The 18,553-nt window shown below is 39.8% G+C and overlaps 2 protein-coding genes across 3 annotated transcripts; both read right to left on the reverse strand.

The window, feature by feature from the left end:
* Positions 1 to 522: 522 nt before the first annotated feature.
* gyg1b (glycogenin 1b) lies at positions 523 to 12,082 on the reverse strand. Of its 2 annotated transcripts, XM_046068484.1 has the most exons (7): positions 11,927 to 12,082; positions 10,003 to 10,138; positions 9,701 to 9,875; positions 9,442 to 9,604; positions 4,054 to 4,180; positions 2,225 to 2,441; positions 1,082 to 1,369 (listed from the first exon to the last, which is right to left on the reverse strand). In XM_046068484.1, exons 1-7 carry the CDS (start codon positions 11,931 to 11,933, stop codon positions 1,220 to 1,222), a joined length of 975 nt encoding a protein of 324 aa, XP_045924440.1. In that variant the 5' UTR covers positions 11,934 to 12,082; the 3' UTR covers positions 1,082 to 1,219. The 2 variants fall into 2 exon arrangements, with proteins under 2 accessions (XP_045924431.1, XP_045924440.1); XM_046068475.1 differs by lacking the exon at positions 4,054 to 4,180 and having other exon boundaries at positions 523 to 1,369.
* A 1,402-nt stretch (positions 12,083 to 13,484) lies between these two features.
* cpb1 (carboxypeptidase B1 (tissue)) lies at positions 13,485 to 18,529 on the reverse strand. The gene is made up of 11 exons (XM_046049608.1): positions 18,465 to 18,529; positions 17,696 to 17,771; positions 17,239 to 17,363; positions 17,006 to 17,105; positions 16,817 to 16,918; positions 16,605 to 16,709; positions 16,405 to 16,515; positions 16,181 to 16,271; positions 15,476 to 15,678; positions 14,116 to 14,200; positions 13,485 to 13,831 (listed from the first exon to the last, which is right to left on the reverse strand). Exons 1-11 carry the CDS (start codon positions 18,527 to 18,529, stop codon positions 13,644 to 13,646), a joined length of 1,251 nt encoding a protein of 416 aa, XP_045905564.1. The 3' UTR covers positions 13,485 to 13,643.
* Positions 18,530 to 18,553: the final 24 nt, after the last annotated feature.

Raw genomic sequence — 18,553 nt, forward strand, 5'->3', positions numbered from 1 at the left:
TGGAAATGTATCATTTCGAGATTAAATTACTGCTGGGTAACTTCGAAATTTCAATAGCCTTATCTTATAATAAATCACAGTTTATTTGTTGATTATATTTTGTATTATTAATCGGAATCCAGAAAGTAACTTGTAACTAAATTTATATAGGCTACATGTTGTGAAGTAAACCTAAACTGTACTTGAGTAAATGTACTTCGTTACTTTTATGTGTCTGTTTGTACATGTGTACATAATGAGTTAGCTCATGTACAATTCCGAGTTCGCAATCTCACATACAGTATGCACAATTATTCTCCTGTAGCTCCGAGTAGTTCAAGGGTCCAAACTAGTTTTAAAAAAAAAAAAAATAAACCCAACCCACTGTAGCCAGAAGGGGTTGGCTGCGTTGAGTGTGCACACCCAATGGGTTGAATGTCTCTAAATAATTATAACCTCATTTTACACACAAATCTAAATGAACATACTCCAGTGGTATAAGTTATTAACTTATGTTGAAAAAAAGAACACACCTGAGCAATGTCAAAACTTTGAAAGATGATTTTTAATATCTCCAGATGAAAGATTTTGTAGTACAGCCCACATCCTGGTCAAGTAAAATGCTAGTGACAGAGATAGGATGACAGCAACAGAGAGAGCAAGACACTAAGGCACGAAGGATCAATATGCATAGCTAAATGACCATACCATGGCCTTTATAAGTGCTGTAAACATGTTTTCATATCTATGTTAAATGTTGTGATCACTCAATTCAAAAGCATGAGAAATAGATTTGAGTAAAGAAAAATGGTAAGCCTGCAAAAAAAAAAAAAACAAATGGATAAAATGGAAAAATGAAGAATGTACATGTGTAGTTCAACTCTTGTTGCCTTCTTTTCAAAAACAAGCAATGTGGAGGAAAAAAAAATAAAGGAATATTGCAATTTTTTTTATGCTTCAATAAAAAGTGAATTTATGTTATGATAAATCTTTCCTGATTTTCTTCACAGTGTAGCAGAAGAGATACCTGTGGTGGGGTAAAGTGAATAATGACAGGCTTGCATAATCTTGCCCTGTCTTTGGAGTATAGATTGGGTGGTGCTAGTAGAGGGAGAGAATGAACTCATTTCTACTTGAGAAACAGGCAAAATGGAAAACTGTGACCTGTTTTACAGTATTTTCTTGAGACCTGTGGTGATAGTTTTTTAAACTGCAAGTGCTCTTTTGATATCCCGCTTCTTTATTTGAGGAAAGTATCAAGCTTCCTCTTGATATTGTCAAATGAGTCCATTCCAAGGTAGTCTGCCTGACCTTGCTCCCACTTCTGCTTCCGTTCTTCGGAGGACAGCTGGGGTTCGAGTGCTTCTGCATATGAAGAAGGGCTCTCACCCTGAGCAGAAATATAAAATCATTAGTGAAACAAAGAGCTAGAAAACAGAAAAACAAATCAATGACGAGACAGACAGCACAGAACACTTCCTTTGTTGCTTATTGCTTTTTAAAAAGCACTGAAGTCGCCATACGTAGCCTTTTTAAATTAATGGCCACAGGCAAACACACACAAAAGCTCTGATTTTAGAGAAAGGAGTAGTAATAGCATTAAACCAGGTGCCAACAAACTGTTATTGACTGCTAAGCTATAACAAAACCAAACCCATACCTGTCCACTCTCAAAAGTGACCATGTCACTGTACTGGAACTTTATGAGATGAAACGGAAGACAGAAAAGGAGGTGTATCATCCACAATCAGATCAATATAACATGGATGAAATATAAATTAAAGGGTGAATTCAAACATACAGTATTTTCATGCATTGCAAGTACCACAAATCAACACACCCTTTTATTTTTCATAGAGCTGGACAACCAGGAGACCTTGTTCAGTGTGTCCACGGTGAACAAAGTTGTCAGCTGTGAAATATTGGAAACGTCAAAGTTGGAAAGCTGTTTGATTGGCAGCAAGTTTCATTGGCTTGCAGACTTGACAATGAATGTGAGAACATGTCAAGCTACAGCTCTGAAATAATTCTATTTTCTTGCAAGCTAGCCATATCATTGCAATGCCATACAGTGACATTGTAAAAAAATAAATAAAAAATAAGGACAAACCAAACGGCATTTGACAGTTTAAAAAGGGTTTAAGTCTCCAACTCTGCCCATTATCTGATGAAATAGACTAATATACCAAGTTGCTTGCACTGTAAATGCAGAGCTGCAGGTCACAAAACAAATGTGTTCATTCACCTCCACACATCCAGAGTGGAAAGGCTGGTCTCCATATTGCTCCTGCAGCATTGGCACCACAGTGCTGGAGTACAGGGTCCACCAGTCCAGTAAGAAGGTGGGATGTGTAGTGGCCTCATGCACACTCCCTGTGATCCGTTTGGCTTTGGTGTCAAATGTGTAACTCCATGGCTTGGTCTTCCCCAGGAAATGGACCACCTTGGCGTTGCCTCCATATCTGAGGTGAGTGGTATAGTAAATGAGAATTAGCTTTTTGGTTAGATTTAATGAATTACATAATATAAATACATAAATAAAATGAAATACATAATGGACTTGTTCAAACAATATTTCTTAGGAAACATAGCATAATTGGAGTTTATCATCATAAAATGGTCCCACATTAAACGCAACATTACATAACTTAACATAACAAGACTGGGTCTACAACTATGAACTGACGCTAAAGGGTAATCTGCTATTTAGCTAAAATGCAAAGCTATTGTAACAGTAACAAGTGAAAGAAAAAAAAAAGTCAAATTCAGTAAACGAACTTATTTATACAAACATTTAACTAAAGTTAGCTAACATTAGCCACCTAAGGCTAAGCTACTAAGCTAGTGGCCATACCAGATAAACCTACGCTATAACAGCAAAACCACTAAGAGCGCTGAATTGAGAAATGGTGCGTTTCAGTGCCTATAAATTAAACTTTTCTGTTTGTAAGAGGAACAATGTTTTATCAAGCTAAATGGTCTGGCTTTAAAAATAAATAAAAAAAATATATATATTTTTTATATTTGTGTATTCAAATTTCTTTCAGTTTTTCAGATTAATGTAGGAAAAGAAAATGAAGGGTCAAAAATGCTACCTGCTAACTTAGACTAATGGTGACCCCTTGTCTGTTAGCACTAACACTCTTGATCCACACACCAGTTTATACTTGAGCGTTTATTTAAAACAGAATATGTCTGACACAGCCAGTGTGGTCTGTAAAATTATCAATTTCAGTCTGCAGTAAGTTTCATTTTACAGGTTGTCAAGCAAGCAGATGAACACATTTTTATAATGTGAATAGAACAACGTTTATATGGAGTTTTGGAAAAGCTCTGTTGTCCGCCATTTATTATTCTAGTGGTAATGGCCTACATTATATTAAATTGTGACTAGTGTTTTGGCATATACGAATAAATATGAATCTGGCCATGTGGGCTTTGTTTTGTTGCGTTTGCCAGACCTCTTAAGCGCTACCATTGCTGACAAATAACAACAAGTAAATACACATTTATCCCCCCTTGTCATCCCGTTTTGGATGCCAGGAAATGCCAAACAAGAGCTTGTTGATGAGGGTTGTTTCTATGGGAGGAGAGAGGTTTAGACGCAGAGAGGGAGTGAGAATGGGAGGGGGAGCTTAAGATGGAGTGCACAATGATCAGTCCTGGAGGCGAAACATAAAAAAGGTCTTTAAATAACCCCCTCTATTTTAGGATTTAGTTTCAGCTGTTGGGAGCTCAGTGGTGGATATTCAACCTAGAGTTGAGGCCTGGTGGGGGATGCTCCGGCAGAGCCGCTGGAATCTCACTCGTAACCTGGTGTCATATCACGATGTGACTACACACTCATGTGATCGAGTATCTGCTTACACCTTGGCTTTGTATCTAGATTTAAGTCACATTGACAGACTCTCTGCAGTAGTATAATAAAACTGTCTTGTGGAAGCATACTGTAGTAGAACAAACCTAAATGAAATGTTCAATTCTTGAATTGAACATTGATTTCTTGAGTAGTTTGAAAAACTACCTTGTGAATGCTATTCCAAAACATGACCTCCTTAGTAGAAGGGCACTTACTGCTTGAAGGCTGGAAGGTAAGTGTAGATGGCTATGCTGCTGAGGTTGTAAATGAAGGGGAGGTGTTTTGATATGTCAGCTGTAGCCCAGTTGCTGAAGAAGTCATTCAAAACACCTTGGTCTCCTCCTGCAACAAGGGGGAGAATCAATACAAGTATATTAACAGCAAACTGTACTTAATCTGTATGTATCTGCAGTTTCAGGCATGGTTAATACTGAAACCAATGAGAGGGGATGAACTGTAACACTTCTGGAGGTTTAGAATTTAACGAAGACTACAACTTTTAACTTGCACTTTTGCATAAGTGAGCAGTAACAAGATGTTTTAAATTCACTTTGAAGGGCATTTTCAAAAAATGTTTCATTGCTGGAAAACTTTAGGTAACTTCAGGTGTCAATGTGAGGTCTAAAGAGACAGGAGTACTTTTTTGATTAATGTATTTGCATTAGTACATTGGACACGATGTGAGAAACTCTGTTATGGGGCGTTAACAGCCAACTTGGTTTACAAAATGTGAGTGAGTTTCATGATTTTATATTTCAGTGGAGACTTTAACACGAGTACACAACGATGGGGACTTGTGTATCTGTGGGGACAATTATTGAGGTCTCCATGGGTAGAGACTGCTTTTTTGGTGGGTGTGTGTCTTATATGAAGGGTTATTTTAGCTTATCCACCACAGCAGTGAGGATTTACTCACTCAAATTTGACAAAGATTGATTGCCTTCTGTTTCCTCGCCGACCTCCAATACTCAGTTCAAAGTCAAAATCTGCTCGGCAAAAAACAAGAAGCCTCTCAGTAGGCTGCATCATCATGCTTGCTAACAGATGGCAATGCTGGTGCGATTGCTCCATTTTGCACTTACATCCCTCATATTGTTGTCAGTCAGTGGAGCTAAATGATGAAATTCCTCACTTGAACATTGAGTGAGAGGTCTGGGTGTGAGAGACACTGGATTTGTACATTAAATGCAAGACTGTACACCATGTTGTCTTGTAACGTCTACAAGAGTCAATATTAAAGCCTCTAAACAAATAAGTTGCTGCATAAGCGGCACCACCTACTTTAATGTAAAGGGGTAGAAGAGCGAAAGTTAGCAGCCATATTTGTATTCCATATGAATATTTAAAATTTTGAGAGAACTTGCAGTTGTCACAGTCATCACAGTCCTTGTGACGCCAACTGAGAAAACTGAGGAGGTATTCAACATTTGGGTGTGGTGATCACCTGCCTACGGTGCAACAGAAGACAGTTAATCACTTTAAGGTGTGGTTGCACCCTCGACATGTAGAAGCTCCTTTTATTGTTTACTGGTTTTACTGTACATTTGGCATACTTTAAATTGTCTTGAGCAATTGTATCACGGTGTGACCAGTTTGAGAAAATAAGACATCATGGGCTAAAATCTAAGTGAATAAGAATATATTTGAACGTACTGCCCATTTACATGATTTAGAGTTGGTTAATTAGTCCAACAACGCCTTAAATTAGCTCTGTGTCAAATAGGGGTGCATCATATTGCACAAGTATACAGTATGTCATGCAATATATTTGCACTTGTGGTGCATCGTTGCTTAGACTCCAATGCGCAGTTTGATATGCTCACGATAAAGCCTGGGCCTAAATACCATTCAAAATGTGTCCAGTTACTAAAAACTGTACCCAGAGCTGGCATGGAATCTCTGGTCAGATTCGTACTTGTCATTTCTTATTCTTTGAATCACAATTTCAGACTCCTATTTTACATAGTTCTTGTACAATGTCTTGTCTTTAGACAATATTAACCATTTTAGAAGTTTGGTTTATTTTATTACATGAATAAAGGGTTTTGTAGAAAGTGTGTATGCAAGACTAAAAAAAACCAAAAAGTATAATTTTTGCATTGGCATTGAAACCCAGTTATTGTATCTGCACTTTTTCTAAAGATCCCCAGCCCTATTCATGACTACTCAACTTTAAATAATACAACTAGACACAAGTATTTAAAATGTTTTGTCTCCCTCTCTGTGCTGGTGACTTGAATTAACATTGCCCTCTGGGTCAACACTCATTTTAAAAGTTTGCACTTGAGTTGCCTCAGGTTCTAGGGGCCCCGCTGGAGGGCTGGACAGCCACTCGCTCAATTTGGCTAATTTAGAACTGGGGCATTGTCATGGCTTTGCCTTACGTAAACACAACTCCGAGGACAATTTCGGGCGCAGGGATACATTGGACGTTAAGTAGGTCAGTTAAACTTCAAGGATACAACCAAAATCGGAATTGAGTCTTATTCCGTTTTCTGTTACATCAAATCTGCAACTGAGCAGCCTAAACACTGAATTTTGAAGCCAAGCAAAAAAAAAAAAAAAAAAAAAAAATGACACAAGCTCATTGACTATTCATGCCGAAATGCTTCACCCAGTAGCCATATAGTAAGTCATTTGACCAATTCTGGCACAAGATGAGATGTTGGCCTTTAATAGAACTTTCACATGCAGCTCCTAAAAAGCACAGGACTGTACAGTCTATGAAACCGCAGACTGCTGCAGTTTAAAATAACACACATAGCTGCCGTTTGTCCGGACCCATAACCTCCACCGGGGATTTCAAAACTTAATATGGGGCCGAGGATCTTCATTTTGAGGGGATGAGCAGAGCTCAGCAAGAATGTGCATCCAACTCTGCCAGTTTGTCTTGGCAGCAGACAACACTGGCGCTACAGATTGAGAGATAGAGCCTCGGGGTTCAACCACAGAAATCATTTTCTTGTTCTCTTTCCTCAGCTATTTTTCAATATCATCCATGAGGTGCAGCGCGACAGAGCTGCACGTGTACATCAGGTCTTCCTTACAGTAGAGTGGAAGTGAAATGCTAAAAATGTCAAAGCGATTTCAACTCATGCCCCAGTGCACATGAAAAGACCATCCATGGCTATAAATCAGAGCTTTAAAATCAGGCATACAGACTCTAGAATCACACTGAAATAATGGATATAAAAATAAATAAAATGATGCGGGCTTTCATGGAAAAACTAAGACAATAGAGTCTTTTGTCCAGTTGTGATTGTGATGGAAGAATTCTTGCCAACAAACACTTGTGGCAGCCAGAATGAGTCGGCACTTGAAAGTGTTGGCCACTATTAAGCAAACTAATTGGTTTTTCCAATGAACTCTCCCTGATGGAATCTCTTTCGCAGTATCACAAGGAAAACAGCTTGTTGTTTAAGGTTAAAAAAAAAAAAAAAAAGGGGTCTCACTGCTGCTAACAAGGACAAGCACTACTATGGTTTGCATCCCGTTTTGTTTATTCCACAACCGTTTCCTTTGTTCAGTAGCATTTTTGAGGTCACAGCATCGTGAGGACACAATTAGTTCAATGAGAGCCCAACTGGTATATAGGCAGGGGTGATTTTAGCTAAATCACAGACATCATGAGCATGACAGGTCTTATCGTATTTTTAGTTTCATTTTAATACTGATGCTTCTATGACCTACAAAAGCAAACGAGATGGGTCCGATTCCCCTCAAAATCGGACATCTCAAGGCAGTCAACATTGAATGGTATCGAGGACCACAAGGGAAATAAGTTTGTAGCTTTCTTGTGTTATCCTCAACAGTCCTGATAAATTTGTATTGTCACTGTGTTGGCATCTTTTTATGTATTTATTTGCATCACTGTACAATTAAAAAAAAAAAACCAATGGTGTTTTCTCAGGTGCTATCGTCACCCAACAAGAGAATGAAACTTTGGTCACGTGATTAATAAGACCTTGATATGTAGTTGAAAGCTCTGGGGGGAAAAAAGCAAGTATGTGAACCTTGAGTTAAGGAGTTTGTCAAAAAACTGTATGGTATTTTGTATTGGCTCATCATTGTCTGATAAACAAGATGTAACAGGAGATGTGTTTGAGGTCAATTTGAAGCAACATTGCCATTACATAATTTGTCCAGCAGAGAGCACTGATTGAGCGTTTATATAATCAACTGTACAATGTCTTTGTTAGTCACAATTTATTTGTTACAAATTTAGGCTATTTATTGATATCTGTCTCAGTCATCTAACATGACAAGTTCATAGTGTCAAGATAGAAAGTATAGTAGTCTATTAATCCATGTACGATATGAAATTTATTATGAGTTATCAAGTCCCAGGTTCTGCATTTATATTTGTCAAGTTGAATTCTAAGCTAGTATATTTTAAAAAAAATGAAAAATTATGCAAAGCTCGACTGAGATAACGTAATTGTATACTTTAGCAGGTCAAAGTGTTTAAAAAGGATATTTATAAACATTACCATGAATTAATGTTCTGGCATGCTAAGTCTTTACTGGATACTTAGGAGTGTTTTGTTTAAATTGGAAAGCAAAAGGTGGTAAAGGTAAAGTACAGAGATCCACAGCACCCTACAAATTGGCCAATGAGCTTTCCAGCCGCTGATTCGAGCCGTTCAGTAAAGGTGATAAGTTACAGTACACCTCAAGGAGAAGAGTTGTTGAATGTCAACCGGTGCTCTGTGCAAAACAGAGCCTCTCAAATTTAGCCTCCACCCCACCCCGACAAGCCCCTGAGAATAACTCAGCAGAACTAGACGGTCTGTGACAGGAGGAGGCCTTGTGTCCAGGCACCGGGCTCGATAAAGGCCTTACTTAGAGCAAAAGATAAACAAGCTCAGTTTAACATCATGTTACCAAGAACGCAGTGTTACACAAAGCTGGTCAAAGCCTAGATGTTTGAGTAGGACTCAAAAAAGATCGCCAACATCAAAACCAGAAATACTTGCAATTCTAGAAATATTGAATCTTTGCATTTGGCAATGAAATGTGAAGTGTCTATTAAGGGAAACCTATAAATGACACATTTTATCTGATACCAACATGTAGAAAAATCTTCAAAGGATAACTGACAACAACATGTATTGAGTTCAAGGAATAGTAACATTTATTCACTTTACTTTCGTTTGATTTCACTCTTATTTAGTATATGCCTGTTAAATATGAAGCTACAGCTAGGAGATGTTAGCTTAGGATAAAGACTGGCTTACCCCAAAGGTTAAAAAAATAATGAAATCTACCAGCCAGCAGCCATAAAGCTAACCAATTAACATGGTTATACATTGTACATGGTTAAAACATACAAAAAGCAACGTTTAAAAAAGTTTTGGTTTTATAGTGGTTATATTTTGTGCTAGTATCAATCTTCTCATCTACCCCCTCAAAAAACTATTACCTAACCTAACCATAACCTAATAAAGAAGGACTGCTAATGATGGATTAAACTATTTTAATGAATGGTTTGGTCTGTAAGATGTCGTTCTGTCCAACCAACAGTTCAAAACCCATTCATTTCCAATATTAAAAAAACATCTCATTTCAAAACTAAGAATCAAAATGTGTTCTTATTGACCTACCATCAAAGCTGCCGTGTTCTGTACAATGCTGAAGCAGTTTGCCGTAAGTCTCCATAGAAGGACGAAAAACAAACACGCCAGAGTTGAAGCAGTCAGGCCAGCCAGGGTCGGGAGCAGCTGACAACTCTTCTCTGTCAAACAGCTCATCTATATTTGAAAGCACCTGGGACGCAGAATCAAACAAATACAGACAAACCTGTTCATACACGTACAGTTACAGAACAACATCTTAAACTTTTCTTGCTCAATCAAGACTCACCAGTGTGTCTGCGTCCATGAAAACACATTTGGAGTAATGTGTGAGAGTCCAGCAGTGGAGTTTGGTGAAGGTGATGCCCAGGTCAGGCCTCTTCATCATAGCCAGGTGTGCCGTGTCGCCACTGTCCAGCACGTCCACCACCTTCACCTCGTCAAAGATTCTCTTCAGCACGGACCTAATGAGTCACAACACTATGGAATGAACCATCATCAACAATCCAGGTGGAAAATAGGACTTGACAAGAATGCAAACCGGTGTGAATCAGACATTTTGTACCACTGGTTGGAACTAAGGTTTCTTACTGGCAAGGCTCTGCCACTTGTGGACCAATGAGTGCCACTAGCTTCTTGGATGTGTTGTGGTTGTGGAGGGACTTTCCCAAAACCATGGCTCCCCGAGCATAGTTGTCATTGGTAGCCAACGTCACAAAAGCCTGGTCTGTAGAGGAAAGAAACGATAAAAGATGCGTTCGATGGTAGACTTCTCATCTTAGACCAGCGTGTCCTGTTTGACGATTATCTAACTGAGTTTCTTGGATTTGACTCAACAAAATCAAGCAAACAATTCATTACAATATGCAAGACAGTGAGCTCCAGTAGTGATAAAGCACAATCGATGGGGACAAATGTCCAACAAGTAGCCTTTATCATTTGTCTGTCAGATGCTGAGACATTAATTTGTGTTTTGACAAGTTCTTCTGCTGTTTAAATACATTTTGACTGTGCTGCAAATTTTTTTTTAACGTAAGGTCACATCTTTCCTGTTTTGCCAGTCCTCTGCAAGAACATGAAGCATACACTGAACAACAAATCTAGCCCCAAACTTAAAGAGTAAAAGCAATAGTTTCTCCCTCTCGAGGTAAGTAGTAGAAGTATTTCTGGGTGCATCCTTTGCTATCTGAAACAAGTAAAAACACCTGGAAACTTAATGTGCCAATCAATCCATAAGTTTAATACCGTACACTGAACAATGATCTCTACAAGCACACAATAAGCACTGTGGTCTGGCATCAAGGGAAGATTTCTCACTTGTGGTTAGATAAATAAGACTTTTGTAGCCAGTCCCAGATAAAATCTCATTAAGCTGCATTTTATTTGCAATGTGGTGCCTACTCTGTACCACCATCTGACAGCACAGAGGAAAAAAATCTGTCAGCTACCTGCCAAGTCATGTGTCAGAACCATAGACTGTATGGTCAGAACAATGACTAGCCTGTGAGAGAACATATAAAACTGAGATGGTGAAGTCAGCATGGCCTCTGGGGGGGTTATGTGACTGTAGCATGTGGGCCAACACGAGTCCCGCTTGGACTGTATATTAACACATTGGTTCTGTACTACCATGAACGGGCAAAGAAAGTAAAACCGCAGGTATAGTGGTGCTGCATGTGTAAAATGTTAGTGTGCTTGCAGTTTCTTTAACTTTGAGCCAGCCAGTCAGAGTTGCCAGGAAAAGTTGCTCCAGTCTCACTGGCTGCACACAGCAACCACACCCCCCTTTTCAATTAGTACAACCAGTGCTGTAGTATTAATGTTGCCTATCATAGCAAATAAAGTTAAGAAAAAAAGTGAATGTAGTTTAAAATTAGTTTAACTACAGCCTAGGCTCAGAGAATGTTTGATGACACACAGTAGCACACAGTGCTTTCAAAACTAAGGACAAAGGATGTCAAAGGGATCCCCTGCTAAATGATTGGATTTTGCTTTAATTTCATTCATTAGAAGTTGTCACCAGGAGAAAATACAAGCCTACAGTTCACTCATTGATAGGATTTAGACATGGTTCATATGACTAATGCAACGTTAACTGCTTTTCCTCAACAAGACAAATGGAGTGGACCCACAGTTGTAGAAGCTAACTGGTGGTCATTTGGCTGTCATATATGGTAATCATGTTTCAGGTATGGCTGACAGCTTGAATGTCTTAAGGTAAGTTAGCTGGTCACTCTACAGCAAAACACAGATGGAGACAGAGTGTACTTTTACTCTGCCCACTTCGGGAGGCTGCTGCTGTACAAACATTACAACCAAACGAGAGACAGAGATTCAAAGCAATCCACTTTAACGACAGACTGCCATTGTCACAACAGTAGCACGCTGATATTTAGGATAACACCGCAAAAGTCCGCGAAACTTTAAAATTCACAAAACTTTACGTTTTAGCATGACCCACTAATTAAGAACAAGTAATATTCTCGCAGCATTTAAATGTTAAAACGTTACATACCCGCCATGACTGAAGAAGAAGTCGAAGCTACTTTGTAGCCTGGACCTTCCGTGGAGAAAAGGGCAGCCTGATACACAGAGGTGGATTTATAGCAGAGTGACAGTAGCCAGTCGCGGCGTCACGTGACGGCCTCCACACACCCACCTGCTCCCAACGTGAGCCTCCCTCCACACGCCCAGCAGTTCAGGGAGTTCAGGGAACTATTCACAGATTTACAAGTATTCATTGTAAATGTAGAGGCACAAGTGGCATTTGATAAACCCGAACAGACATATATTCTTTGTGTACTCGTTTTGTTAAGTCAGATTTAGTCTACATCTCTCAGTTGGAGGGGTGGGTGGATCCAATACTCTTGAGTCAGACACCGCTTTGCAATCCCAAAACATCCTTCTGCAGCCTTGACCTTTAAAGCAACTGTCATGTAGTGCCCTTGGCTGCTGTCATCTTCCCTCCTGATGACAATGTAGAGATGGTGATGATATTGTAATGAGGTGCTGAGATCAGGAACAAGATGTTCCACTACATACATTTGGTGTTTTGTCACCATCTTGTGGAATAAACTCAGTGTCGCAAGACGGTGACAGGACAAACACAGGCGGTGGTGGAGATCCCTGGTGCTCTTGTACTGTATTACACAACAGTGAATTATTTTTAGTGGTCTCAGTAGAGCTCTTCAGTTCATTCTCAGAAGAAGTGGTGTGGTGGTACTTTTGTGGATGGGTCTAATACAAGGGGAGAGGGGTCAACTGTACCTATTTAAGTTTTATTTATATTAAATAAATATTAGGTACTTTAAATGCGCATAAAATGGGATATTCCCTTGACTGCATTATTGATTTTGGAAAATTATGAACACATTAAGAGGCCCAGCCCAGCCTTGAGAAAAAAAATAGCCTAATAATATGAAACCTTTCATTTATAAAATGTTTACAAATGTGCACTGGTCATAATGTTACAAGAGCAAACACTGATATTTCAGTTCCTACCTTCTGCCTCAGAAATGTGTGCCAGTGCAGTCAGATTCCCTGCTGATCTTTGGCTCCTTTATTTTCTCCACTCAGGCAGATGCTTGGCAGAGTGGAGACGCTGCCAAGGAGCACTCTGTGGTTGTCACGTACTGTGCTGCTAGACTAAAATCCTTAAAGACTGAGACCCCCACTCGCCCAGCCTCTGCCGCTGGAACAGTGCCAGCACAACAAGGAGGATCACCAGGGTTCAAAGGGGCTGATACAGTAAATTAGCCGATGCTTTTGTGTCTTTTTAGATAGAGAAGCATTTTCTAGTTTAAGTACACAGACACTGATGGTTCCAGGCAACACACTGGATAGTTTACACTGTTAAATATCAGTGTCTTGCTATGTTGGACCATAGCAGCACACAAGTTTTCTGGCTTGTTAGTGATGAGCTGTAAAGTGTAAGCACTATTTTATTCGCCATACATTGCTGTTTATGTTGTGTATGTTCATAGAAATGACAAAAGCTCAGTCCATCAGACACTATATTATCATGTACACATAAAAAAAAAGATTCAGCATGTGAGGATGGATCATTGATTTTATTGTTTGCACTCATCTTGACATTCTGTCAAGCACAGCGAGGAAACATGGCGGGTGGTGCCCGTATCCATGGATACTGGCTGGAGATGGCTGAGAGGTTGGAGGGGCTGGGGGCTGGTACAGAGGAGCTGAGTTGGCAGGGGTCCTGGCAGTTCCGCTCTTTAATAGAGGTTTTTCTGCACGTAGGCGGCAATGTACTTGACGGCCAGCATGGTCTCCTCGCATGTGGGCTTGATCTGAGACTCGGGCAGCAGGAAGCCATAACGACCAGTGTCACGCAACTCGAAAGTGTAGGAATACTTCACTCCCAGGTCGTAAGCCCAGTCGTCGGAGCCTCCAGCAGCAGGGTCTGAGGGCAGATAAGGAGAGGGGGATTATTCAGTGTGGGATATGCTGATGACCTGGGACAGTCTGGATGTGTTTTCATACAAAAACTGCTTTCAGGGGCCAAAACAAATGAATTTGATTGCTAGAAATAGCTATCGAAGCCATATCTGTCAAAAGAAAGTTCATGTGCATCATGAACACATCATTGTGCATATTATTAGAGGCAGAAAATAGATCATCAAGCTTCCTCTCAATGCACTATTTCCCCATGGAGTCAAATGCAGCTGCAGTATTAGCTGTACTTACAGATGGTTGCAGCACCAGGTCCAGAGGTGTATCTAGTACCATACAGACTACGCAGAGCAGCAGAGGCCCCCTCAGCAACCTTCAGCTACAATACAGAGAGAGAAAAAACACAAGTCAGATGTCTTTAAAGGGTCAAACAGGTTTCTGAGCATATAAAGTATAGGTTTATAGGTATATTCATACATATCACTGAAGACATTGATAAATCTGAGCCTGTTTTACTCCTGAAACCAGAGAACATGTACCATTTATACAGCAATATCTCTCTAAAGTTAGCTAGCATAAGATACTGGTCATACCAAACCAACTAAGGTTGTATCAGCGAAACACCTGAGTTTAATGAATAAAGCAACAATCCATTTTATTTCATCTTAATTCAACTTTTGTAACTTCAGATTTGTAAGTGTAAGACTGTGTTAGTCTGGTTTTAAAGGGAAAATACTGCCTGGCAAATACTATAAATAATCATAATCATAAGTATTACAGATGGTAGTAAGAATAGTAAATATGTGGAATTTTTGCCCTGCAGCATCCACCATTCGTTGCACTGTAGCTCAAACAAAACATTTTACTGATATTATAAAAAATAGCCAGTGACAGGAAATTAAACCCCCAGAGAAATGCACAAGCAGGAAATTATATTTCTGGGAGGACAGATGAGTTATGACAGATCCCCGGAGTTCTTTTTGTTCAGTAAAGTGTCAGAAGAGAGCTTAAATTACAAGTGAGTAATAGAGAGGCAGAGACGTGTGATCTGCCTCGGTGAGTGTGAGAGCTGGAGCAGGGGTGTGAGTGTTAACTGTGCAGCCCTCAGACGCCCCAGTGAGAAGTAAAAGAGCCATGAGAATGAGGCATATGAGCAGGGAGTAAATGATTTGCAGCAGCAGTGTGGTCTTTAGATACGAGTCAAATTGGCACTGGGTTGACTTCTTGCTTAACACCTTTAGAGATGTTATAATCAGGTTCTATTATATTCATATTATATAAGACCCTTTGCTCTGAAAGCTTTCATTTGCCACTATTCTTTGAATTGAGGTTCGCATCTCACTGTGACTGATTTTTTCTTTTAAACAGCAAATTAGTGATTTCAGATCTGCTCTCAGTAGAATCCATATAGTGACACTACTTTAACCTTTGATTCTTATCTGACGATCATTATATGAACTTTTTCATACCTATGTGTGATGCTGTTAATCTATTGCGATTATGTTACCAGCAAGACTGTAAACACAAGTCTGCCGCCCATAGCGATGCAGGTGACACTGCCATGATGAATAATTATACAATCATTGTGATTGACCACGCATGTTAATTAATATTGTCACTGACCTGTCTGCCCTTTACGATAATGACAACTTACCAGTTCACCGTGGTGTGCAGACAGATCATAGGTGTAGGAGTAGGGGAATAGCAGCAGCTGGGAGTAAGAGTGGATGGTGAGGTAGGCCTTGAGGATGGACTTGTTCTTGCGGATGAAGTCAGCAACATTCTTGACCTCGATCTCAGACTCAGGAGTATAGCCACAGAAGGTGTCACTGCAGGGGTTGCTGGAGGCCCCAATGGCTGCAATGAAAATTATGTTGTGGAAAATTATTAAATGAATATACAAATGTTTTTTACATCTTCAAATGCATTGTGACTGCGCTTAAAGGTGCTCTTTTAATGGTTGTACAAATTAAGTCATAGCAGCCTGAAAATTGTTTTATAATGTCTTCTGGAAGGAGTTTTCTACAGTCTGAGAAAATGACTGTGTCATAGTGACATCATCAGGGTCTGTTTCAGCTTGACACCCCAAATATCAAATTTGAACAGAAAGCCTGCGTTACAAAATGAGTCTGTGCAGTTTGAAAGATGTAAGTAACTATTGAAGGATGCCACCAAGTTGCATTATGGGAAATGTATGTTTTTGGGTGCGACTCATACTAGGCACTAAAAGTCAAGATATCTTGGCCTCTGCTGCACAAATTCTGGCCATTCTTTTTAAAAAAAAATCTGTTTCACATAAGCCCCCCCATCTTTACGGAAGTGCAATATAAAATTGTAATCGTGTATATGTCACACTTACTGCACCAGCCAGCGTTGAAGTTCCTGTTGGGATCGGCTCCAATGCAGCTGGATCCAGATTTCTTGGAGCGAGTTTTCCTCCACATCCTGTCCTAAAGTCCCCAAGTCGACAAAATAAACATGTCAGACATGCATTTAACAAATTAACGGATTCTTTAAGATAAACAGGACAGCGTGGTCTCTGTTAGTTTAGACTATCAATTTAGTTTTGAAGTTGGTACACACTTTCTTGTGGGTGTAGTCGTAGCCATCAATGTTAAAGACGGGCAGAACAAAGACATCCATCTGGTCGAGCAGGCTGGTCATCTGAGAATCACTGCCATAGGTGGACAGGGCCTGAGGAACATTGGAAAAAAAGTCTGTGCTGTAATCGGTGGTAGCCTGTGTATAAATGTTTGCCATGACCATCCAGGTGCCTCCCTTACCTCATTGACAAACCACTGGCAGAAAGCAGGAGAGATCCACTCTCTAGCGTGGATACCACAATCTATGAAAATAGCGGGCTTGGTGGAGCTGGACTTCTTACCGAGCTGTGGTTGTTAAAAGTAATCACATAACATTAGATGTACTTGGTGGTATATAGATCCGAAATATGCTCAAGACGAGGGACTGATATGGCAGATAACTATCAAAATACCTTGAGAACGGTCATGGGGCGTCCCTCGTAGGTGTTTCCAATCACCTGCTTGCTGATCAGATTAGGGTTGGAGGAGGAAATGGAGGCAATCCAGGACTGGACCTGAAATGAAAGGGAGAGCAAATAAAAAAAACGAAATAGCAGTCCAGTCAGTGTAGAGATTATGACTTGGTCTTTTTTGCTTCTTACTACGTCCCAGCTGTTGTACTTGGTGTAGCTGTGGGTTCTGGGAGAGATGTTGTTGTCAGCCTGGGCATCAACAACAGTCTGCAAATCCTCAATAAGGACCCTGAGGAGGGATTCATTAACACAGTTTTACATCAAATGCAAAACCTAAAAAACTAATGTTTTAATTTTGTGATTACTGATTAAGTGGAAACCAGGTAAATGCTTTTATTAAGCCTCTTTCTCCAGTGACCTACTCGTGCTCTATGTCATTCTGCTGCAGGATGGTGTATACCATATCCAGGTAGATGGCAGGCACATGGATGTCCACATCAACACCGATGGTCACCAGCTCAGAGCTCTCGGGGCTCCAGAAGTCGAGCTGCAGATGGCGCCAAAGCCAAACACTTGAGCATGTTGGGACATTCAGATATCAAATCCAAATAGAGCATTTCAGGCTCTCATTTCAAAAACTGTGATGAGCTGAAAGAGATTCTTGTGATGTTGTAAGTGAATATGTGATGCAAAAAGATCCAGCAAAAATAGACAGTATTTGATCCAAGCAGTCAAGAGGAAAAAGGTGCAATCAGTGAATTAGCAGAAAGACCCAAAACAGTAGGTCCAATTTAGTCTCTTTCACCATTAGCAAATCAATTAAACTCCTGTTGTGAGCGAGGATAGCATTATACGGTGTAAGAGAAGGCAGCAAGGTACCTCAATACTCTGAGCCAGTTCCTTAATAAGGGTCACATGCTCATCAAGCACAGGCTTCAGACGGAAGACGTTATCTCTAGTGACAAAAAAAGAGAGTAAAATATTACAAATACCATGTAGCATTAGCTGCTTAGTATCTTTAAACAACATCCTTAAATGTTAATAATACCCTACTGCATAATATTCCATCCACAGTCTGCATATACACATTAACATTTTTCTGTGTTTCTGTTTTATGCATGTTAAATGTTACCGCTTAACTAATTTCACTAAACAGATTGTATAATTTGCAGCTGCATAGCTCAAGCTCAAGTGGGCGAATGGTTTTTGGGAGGCCTTAGGTAGCTGAAGGGTTACTGGTTTGAGACCTAACGATGTGAAATACTGCTGAAGCACCTTTAAGCAAAGGAGTCTGTCATTTGGTCTGATGATAAATGTTGAAAAAGACCTGTTTTATAAACATGGAAACCTCTCTCTTTAACAAATGGTTTACCAAATTCCACCAACATTGAAAATGATGGCATGTGAATTACATTGAACCAGAATACAGCCCTATTCACTGACTTGGATCACGAGTTAACACTGGCTAAATACTGTCCTGTAACAGGTCATAAGTCATAGTACAGGATGTCATCACGCTGGCGTCCGTCCATGACTTCATGCAAAGTCATATTTAGCACTGCAATTTAGACATTTTATAGCAATAGTGCAGAATTGTTAGAAATACAAGTATTAAGTATTTTTGGTTTAAATAAGACTAGAGATTTACCCCTCGAAGCGAGTGATTTCAGCCAGGGCAGCAGCCACCAGTCCCAAAAGCAAGAGCACCCTCATGTTGGACATTAAGCTGATCTTGCC

The sequence above is a fragment of the Micropterus dolomieu genome, linkage group LG01 (assembly GCF_021292245.1).
Source record: "Micropterus dolomieu isolate WLL.071019.BEF.003 ecotype Adirondacks linkage group LG01, ASM2129224v1, whole genome shotgun sequence".
NCBI classification, from domain to species: domain Eukaryota; kingdom Metazoa; phylum Chordata; class Actinopteri; order Centrarchiformes; family Centrarchidae; genus Micropterus; species Micropterus dolomieu.

Coding starts and splice junctions, on each gene's coding strand:
- gyg1b (XM_046068475.1), bottom strand. Junction 9,876..10,002: donor CAAGTGGCAGAGCCTTGCCA/GTAAGAAACCTT, acceptor GTGACTCATTAG/GTCCGTGCTGAAGAGAATCT. Junction 2,442..9,441: donor AGAACACGGCAGCTTTGATG/GTAGGTCAATAA, acceptor CACTCACCTCAG/ATATGGAGGCAACGCCAAGG.
- cpb1 (XM_046049608.1), bottom strand. CDS start 18,529: ATGAGGGTGCTCTTGCTTTTGGGACTGGTGGCTGCTGCCCTGGCTGAA. Junction 17,772..18,464: donor GAAATCACTCGCTTCGAGGG/GTAAATCTCTAG, acceptor TTTTGTCACTAG/AGATAACGTCTTCCGTCTGA. Junction 17,364..17,695: donor AACTGGCTCAGAGTATTGAG/GTACCTTGCTGC, acceptor CGCCATCTGCAG/CTCGACTTCTGGAGCCCCGA.